The 7947-nt window shown below is 50.3% G+C and overlaps 2 protein-coding genes across 2 annotated transcripts; both read left to right on the plus strand.

Moving 5' to 3' along the window:
• Positions 1–5092: 5092 nt before the first annotated feature.
• LOC139831665 (uncharacterized mitochondrial protein AtMg00860-like) lies at positions 5093–5830 on the plus strand. The gene has a single exon (XM_071820979.1). The coding sequence runs from the start codon at positions 5093–5095 to the stop codon at positions 5828–5830; it is 738 nt and encodes a 245-aa protein (XP_071677080.1).
• Positions 5831–6001: 171 nt separating this feature from the next.
• LOC127303793 (uncharacterized) lies at positions 6002–7452 on the plus strand. The gene is made up of 4 exons (XM_051334493.1): positions 6002–6317; positions 6435–6613; positions 6835–7055; positions 7095–7452. The coding sequence occupies exons 1-4, from the start codon at positions 6002–6004 to the stop codon at positions 7450–7452; spliced, it is 1074 nt and encodes a 357-aa protein (XP_051190453.1).
• Positions 7453–7947: the final 495 nt, after the last annotated feature.

Raw genomic sequence — 7947 nt, forward strand, 5'->3', positions numbered from 1 at the left:
ACCTTGAAGCTGTCATGATCAAGTTGGGTTTCCACAGACTTTGGGTCAGAATGGTGATGCGTTTGGTATCAACGGTATCCTTCCAGGTTCTATTTAATGGAGGAAAACTCAGGAAATTTAAACCCTCAAGGGGGGTCAGGCAGGGTGATCCAATCTCCCCATATCTCTTCTTGTTAGCGGCAGAGGGCCTTTCGTGCCTTTTAAAACATCACAGTTTATCATCAGAGCTTAATGGTCTCAAGGTAGCATCGTCGGCGCCGACGGTGAGCCACTTGCTTTTTGCGGATGACAGCCTGTTGCTATTCAAGGCGGATGTGGGCAGCGCGGAGAAAATTCAGTTGTTACTAGATAAATATTGTCTGGCGTCGGGCCAGAGGATCAATAGAGACAAGTCCTCTATACATTTTAGTAAGAGGTGTCCTGTAAGTGTCAAGGAGAGTGTCAAGTCTGCGCTTGATGTCCACAGTGAATCTCTGAATGAGAAGTACTTGGGGATGCCGTCGGATGTGGGACGCTCGAGAGGTAGATCCTTTAAATATCTTAAGGATCGTATTTGGAGTAGAATCCAAGGATGGCTGGAGAGATTGTTATCGTCAGGTGGCAAGGACGTCCTGATCAAGTCTGTTGCACAAGCGATACCGATCTTTTCGATGGCGTGTTTCAAGCTACCACGCGGCCTCTGTCTCCACATCAACTCTATGTTAAGCAAGTTTTGGTGGGGGAGCCGGGAGGGGGAAAGGAGAACATGTTGGGTTGCATGGAAGGAAATGTGCAAGCCGAAGCAGCTTGGAGGGTTAGGGTTCAGAGACATAGAACTTTTTAATCTATCCTTGTTGGCCCGACAGGGATGGAGGATGCTGAAAAACCCTGAGTCATTGAGTGCGAGGGTGCTGAAGTCAGTTTATTTCCCTGATACCGATTTACTGCAAGCCACGGTTGGCTCAGCACCATCTCAAGTGTGGCGTGCGGTACATGAAGGGATTCAGGTGTTGAAGCAAGGCCTGATACGCAGAATTGGTACGGGAGAAAGCACACATCCGTGGAACGATCAATGGCTTCCACGTGAGGGTATGTTGCGACCGATTGCATGCATCGCGGATGATCCACCGAGCCGAGTTGCAGACTTCATTGTGACCGAATCGGCGAGCTGGGATGAGGAGAAGCTTCATCAGTACATGTTACCCATGGACGTTGACATGGTGCTCCAAATACCGTTGAGTCACCGCCGGCAGCAGGACTTATGGGCATGGCATTACGATCGGAGCGGGACCTTCTCAGTGCGATCGGCATATCGTATGCTGATCTACACTAGGGAGAAGAGGGAGGCGTGGTTACAGGGCACTTCATTAGGCTCAGGAAACCAGCAGGTTGAGAAACAGTGGACGGCACTATGGCATACTCGAGTCCCTTCGAAGGTTCGGGTTTTTCTTTGGCGACTGGCGAAATAGTCCCTCCCAACAAATGATGTGCGCCAACAACGGCACATGTGTGAGGAGGATAGATGTCAGCTATGTGGAGCTGCAGATTCCTGGAGACATGCCCTTCTGGATTGTACTATGTCCAGATGTGTGTGGGCTCTAGTGGATTCAGAGGTTATGGAGCACATGTGCAGCTCTGGGGAAGGAAATGCAAGACTCTGGATTGCCAACCTGATCGAGACGCTGTCGCTTGAGGACCAGACGAGAGTCTTTGTCACGCTTTGGGCCATATGGCATGCTCGAAGAAAGGCGATACATGAGCAGCAGTTCCAAAGTCCTCTGTCGACTCATTTATTTGTCGAACGTTTTATCCAGGACCTGAGGGTAAGCGAGCAACGAGTCCATAGGACTTCGGCACCATCCGCGAGTGGAATAGCACCAAGGTGGGTACCTCCTCCGCACGGAATGATCAAGATCAATGTCGATGCGGCGGTAGGGAAAGGATCGGGACGTGGTTCAGTGGCAGCCATAGTCAGGTCGGCGGATGGCAAGTTTATGGGGGCATCTGCGGTGGTCCTCAATGGCAAGACAGAGCCGGAAACCCTCGAAGCCCTAGCATGTAGGGAGGCAGTGGCTCTGGCATACGATATCAATGTGCGACGAGTGCATGTGGCTAGTGACTGCCTTGCCGTGGTGAGGAACATCAAGGCGGGGACGTTGGGGGTTTATGCCCAAGTGATCTCAGAAATCAAGGGGGCTATGGATACGTTTGATCAGTTATCCTTTGTCCATGAGAAAAGAGCATCCAATAAAGAAGCTCACAATCTAGCTAGGAGTGTTGTGCTAGATGATCCAGGTCGCCGATTATGGCTAGTGACTCCGCCTGAGGGTCTTTGTATTCCAGATTTTATGTTTATATGAATAAAGGCGGTTTCCCCTCAAAAAAAAAAAAAAAAAAAAACCTCCGTGCTTTGTGTCTCGCCTCGCTGACGACCTTGAATCTCTGGCATGCACGCCTCGCCGCCGAAGTAGGAGGCTCGTGCATCTCGCAGGACTGCCAGACTCGCACCCGCGAATAAAAGGGGATCGACTCCAGCGGCGTCGAATGAACAATGAACACACAAGTAGAGAGAACTTCCCAAATTGTATCCTAAATCCTGTTGTACTTCTGAATTCTTGATTTCTGAGTATGAATCTCGAGTGAGGACGTAACAAATGGTATCTTGAGCCTGTTTTCGATTCCCTCGGCATACGCTTGATCTATCAGTCTGTCTGCGGTTTGTGGTGATTCTAGAATCGCCGCTATAAATCCCATCTATCGGCTCGATCGTGTATCCATGAGTTCGATCTCGCGCCCAGGAAAAAGCCGAGGGTGGTGGAGACCCAAATTGCTTCCGCCATGGCCACCGTTGACGAGAATCATGCCGCCACCAACGCCAAGCTCGACAAACTCATGGAGAATATGGGGGCGCTCTCAGGCTGGATGCAGTCGATGAGCACCACCACCACGGGGTTGACGAAGAACACGACGCTTCTCCAGCTCCACGCGGAGGACACCGCCTCGCGACTCAGCCTCCTGGAGGCGGACGCCGTCGCGCGGCGCGCGGGAGTCACGGAGCCGATCACGCCGACGACCACTGTCGTGCGGATCGACACCGAAAAAGGCCCCCTGGGCGCGGCGAGACTCTTCATGTACGAGGGCATGATTCATGGGTCACTCAACCACCTGATCTGCCTTCGGGCAATGGTATGTTTCATGATTCACGCCAATCGTTCGACAAAAGTTCTGCATCTGAGGATCAGCGTGTTAATCAGACACACCATTTCCATCAGTCACACCATCCCAGCACCACGAGCATCAACACCACCGCACCTCGTTTGGCACAACTTCAAAGATGGACTTCCCCAAATTTGATGGGGAATATCATCAGATTTGGTTAGATAACTGTGAGCTTTACTTTGAAATCTATGGAGTTTCACCACACATCAAAGTCAAGTTCGCTGCCCTAAACATGATTGGGAACGCAACATTGTGGCTGAAAACTACACAGAAACGTAAGAACTTTGTGCACTAGGAAGAGTTGGTGACAGCTGTGGTAGATCGTTGTGGCGTAAACAAACACACATTCTATATGTGACAGATGTTGGTGTTAGGGAAAGTAGGAGCAGTAGAGGAGTACACGGTTAAATTTGACACTCTCAAACACCAAATTCTCTTAGGGGATCCGTATACAAGTGAAGTGTTGTTTGTAGAAAGATATTTAGTCGGATTGAAACCAAAAATTCGCACTGCTGTTATTTTACATTGCCTTGAGGACGTTGAAACTGCGAGTTTGTTGGCTAAATTGCAGGAAAGTGAGCTCGAGATGGACAAGACTGGTGGCTTTCATCATCAAAGAGACAGAGACAAACACAAGTCAGCCTTTGTTGATAGTATCAAGGGAGCGGGGCGTACTGATGGCAGTGCAAAACCAGAGATACCGCATTGGGATAACAAGCTGGAGGCACTCCAAGCCTATTGCAAATCCAAAGGGCAGTGTTTCACCTGTGGCGAGAAGTGGAACAAGACACACAAATGGGCTACTCAAGTGCCGCTGCACATTGTGGAAGAATTGCTCGAGGTTTTGCAGACCGACAATGAAGACAGACAGTCCTCCTCCACTGATTCTTTGTCTGAGGATGATCTAGTGCTGTTGGCTCCCTTGTCAGCACCTTCCACACCACGCCAGCGGCGCACAATGCGCCTGCACGGCATGATTGACAAGCACCCTGTGCTCATACTGGTTGACTCGGGCGCAAACGCTTCCTTCATTGGCGATAAGTTGGCCACACTGTTGAACAGTGAGACTAAATCTACAGCACCAGCCCGCTTTGTTGCTGCGAATGGCGCCCCGCTGACAAGTGATAAAAAGATACCTATGCTGACTTGGCTGTGTCAGGGTCATTCATTTCAACAGGATTTCCAAGTGCTACCGCTACCCTGCTATGACATCATACAGGGAGCGGATTGGCTTGAAGACCATAGACCAATGTGGGTTCATTGGAAGCAGCGTTGGATGAAATTCACACACAAGAAACGCAGAATTAGGATCCAAGGCATCACGGATCAACCAGGCGCGTGTCGACCGGTGTCCGCAGCCAAATTGCATGAATCGCTGAAGCGGGGAGCAATATCTGATTGTATTCAGGTACAGTCGGTGCACCAGGAACCAGGGGTGTTCAGCCTGACAGAGAAACAGGTGGAAACAATTCCAGTGTCAATCCAAGCACTCCTTGAAGAGTTGAAGAATTCAACGAGCTGTTCAATGAGCCAGTTCGATTGCCTCCACATCGCGAGTACGATCACAGAATTCCACTCATCGCAGGTGCGCATTCAGTCAATGTGCGCCCCTATCGCTACGCACCGCATCAGAAAACAGAAATTGAGCTCCAGGTGCAGGCAATGCTGAAGCACGACACGATACACCGCAGCTCGAGTCCATTTCGCGTCGCCGGTCCTGCTTGTGCGCAAGAAGGACGATACCTGGTGGCTCTACGTCGACTACCGTCAGCTCAATTCCCTAACCGTCAAGAACAAGCACCCTGTACCAATTGTCGATGAGCTCCTTGATGAATTGGTGTGAGCGCGATGGTTTAGCAAACTGGATTTGAGCTCAGGATATCACCAGATTCGCATGGCGCAAGGAGAGGAACCAAAAACAGCCTTCCGCACCCACCAGGGCCTCTACGAGTTCATGGTTATGCCATTCGGCTTGACAGGCGCGCCAGCGACATTCCAAAGTGTAATGAACATGCTGTTTGATAAGATGCTTGTCTTCATGGACGACATCCTAGTGTATACATCAACACTGGAAGAGCATGCTGCCCTATTGCACAAGGTGTTAACTATTCTTCGCGATAACAAACTCTTCATCAAGAAATCCAAGTGCTTGTTTGCGCAGTCCAAGCTGGAATACTTGGGACACATTGCCAGCGGCGAAGGTGTTGCTACGGATCCAACCAAAGTGGATGCTGTCAAAAAGTGTCCTATGCCTAGCAATCTGAAGGAGCTCCGAGGATTCCTTGGGCTCACGGGGTACTACCGCAAATTCATCCGACGCGATGGAGTGATTAGCCGTCCACTGACAGATCTCTTTAAGAAAGGCGTGCAGTTCCAGTGGACACCGACAGTAGCATCAGCATTCCAAACCCTTCAGGAAGCTCTCGTTTGTGCCCCGATGCTCGCAGTACCAGATTTCACTCAACCATTTGTGGTGGAAACTGATGCTTGTCAGACAGGGGTTGGTGCTGTTTTGATGCAACACAATCACCCCGTCGCGTACATGAGCAAAGCCCTCTGTAACAAAAACCAGGCATTGTCCACATATGAGAAGGAGTGCCTCGCTATTCTGTTGGCAGTAGACAAGTGGTGACCGTATTTCCAACAACAAGAGTTCATCAAAAAAGCCTCTTATCTCACCACTGGCATTCATCACAAGGCCTTTGTGAAGCTTATGGGACTACAATACAAAATTCAATACAAGAAAGGCATTACAAATGCTGCGGCTGATGCTCTGTCCCGGCGCCAGCATCACAGTGAATTCATGGCGATATCAACAGTGGAACCAACCTGGATACAAGTGTTGATGGATGGGTACGATGAAGATCCAGAAGCGAAGAAACTGTGGGCAGAATTGAGTCTGTCAGTAACCAATGATCAGGGCTATTCTTTGGAGCAGGGTATCATTCGCTTCCATGTGCGAATCTGGGTGGGAAACAATATCACTACACAACAGCACATAATTCAAGACTTGCACGCAAGTGGCATTGGAGGACACTCTGGGGTGCTGGACACTTACCAGCGAATCAAGCGCATGTTCGCACGGACGAAAATGAAACAAACTGTGCAAGCCTTCGTTAGTACGTGTGTGACCTGTCAGCAAGAAAAATCAGAACACATCAAAACACCAGGTCTATTGCAGCCATTGCCAATCCCACCTTTTCCATGGCACACAATTAGTCTTGACTTCGTTGAAGGTTTTCCCAAATCACGAGGGTATGACGTTATTATGGTGGTGATTGTCAAGTTGACAAAATACGGGCATTTCCTTCCTTTGAAACACCCTTTCACTGCCACCCAGGTTGCTAAGGTGTTTCTGGATGGCATCTATAAACTGCATGGGCTACCGCAGTGCATCATCTCGGATAGAGATGAGGTATTCACCGGTACTCTCTGGCAGGAATTGTTCCATTTGACAAACACACAATTCATGATGAGTTCCACTTATCACCCCCAGACCGACGTCAGACAGAGCGCCTTAACCAGTGTCTTGAAGCATTCTTACGCTGCTCAACACATGTCGCCCTTGCTCAGTGGGCGAAGTGGCTTCCCTTGGCGGAATACTGGTACAACACTTCCTACCATTCCGCTCTGCAGAAGTCTCCATTTGAAATCTTGTATGGGCATGTGCCGAAAAATTTCGGGGTACCAGAAGACACTACTGCTGCTACTCCAGAACTGGACAAGCTGATTAGGGACCGGGAAACCACCATGATCCTCTTGCAACAACAATTATTGCGTGCCCAGGAGCGCATGCGCAAGCAGGCGGATAAGCACCGCAGCGAGTGCTCCTTCAAGGAAGGAGACTGGGTCTATCTGTGACTCCAGCCGTATGTGCAAACGTCCATTGCTTGCAGGAGCACACAGAAGCTCAGTTTCAAGTTCTACGGGCCATATATGGTCACTTGCCGGGTGGGCGTTGTGGCATACCAGCTCGCTCTCCCAGAAGGCAGCCATATCCACAATGTGGTGCATGTGTCGCAGTTGAAGCCACATCTGCCTACGCACATCCAGGTTAGTGATTTGGCTGCCCTTACAGTTCTTGACTCTGTCTCAGGGGTACAACCAGTGGGGATCACGGCGTCGCGCTGCATCCAACGCGGTGGTGTGGCGGTGCAACAAATTCAAGTGGCATGGGATACAACCATTCCTCCAACGACGAGCTGGGAGGACGCCTTCGCGCTCCACGCCTGGTTCCCTGAAGCACTGGCTTAGGGGCAAGCCAGTTCGCAAGGAGTGGGGCATGTCACATCTGGGCCCAAGCCCGGTGACAAGAAGAAGAAGAGGTGGCTCAAGCGCAAGTTGGCCCAGGCCCAACTTGCGACCCAAGACAACATCACTGGTCGAAGAAAGAAAGGAAGGAATAAAAGGGGATCGACTCCAGTGGCGTCGAATGAACAATGAACACACAAGTAGAGAGAACTTCCCAAATTGTATCCTAAATCCCGTTGTACTTCTGAATTCGTGATTTCTGGGTATGAATCTCGAGTGAGGACGTAACAGAATAACGGGGAGAGAACGACAAGGATCAGTACAAATTGGCTAACTTATTGCGTCCGCTCGCCGTGCCCATGACCTGGCCGTCCTCGATCACCACGATGCTTGATGACCACCCCACGTGAACTGAGTCCAGAATCTTCGGCCTGGACGGGCTGGAGAAGCTGGAGTTGTACCTGGCGAGGCGCACGCTATACGGGCGTTGACTGAGCA

The sequence above is a fragment of the Lolium perenne genome, chromosome 5 (genome assembly GCF_019359855.2).
Source record: "Lolium perenne isolate Kyuss_39 chromosome 5, Kyuss_2.0, whole genome shotgun sequence".
In the NCBI taxonomy this organism is placed as follows: domain Eukaryota; kingdom Viridiplantae; phylum Streptophyta; class Magnoliopsida; order Poales; family Poaceae; genus Lolium; species Lolium perenne.

Excerpts from the sequence above, each read along its gene's own strand:
- LOC127303793 (XM_051334493.1), top strand. The coding sequence starts at position 6,002 with ATGGCGATATCAACAGTGGAACCAACCTGGATACAAGTGTTGATGGAT. Across the intron at positions 6,318-6,434 it reads AACTGTGCAAGCCTTCGTTA|GTTTTCCCAAATCACGAGGG; the intron begins GTACGTGTGTGA and ends ACTTCGTTGAAG. Across the intron at positions 7,056-7,094 it reads GAAGGAGACTGGGTCTATCT|GAGCACACAGAAGCTCAGTT; the intron begins GTGACTCCAGCC and ends CATTGCTTGCAG.
- LOC139831665 (XM_071820979.1), top strand. The coding sequence starts at position 5,093 with ATGGCGCAAGGAGAGGAACCAAAAACAGCCTTCCGCACCCACCAGGGC.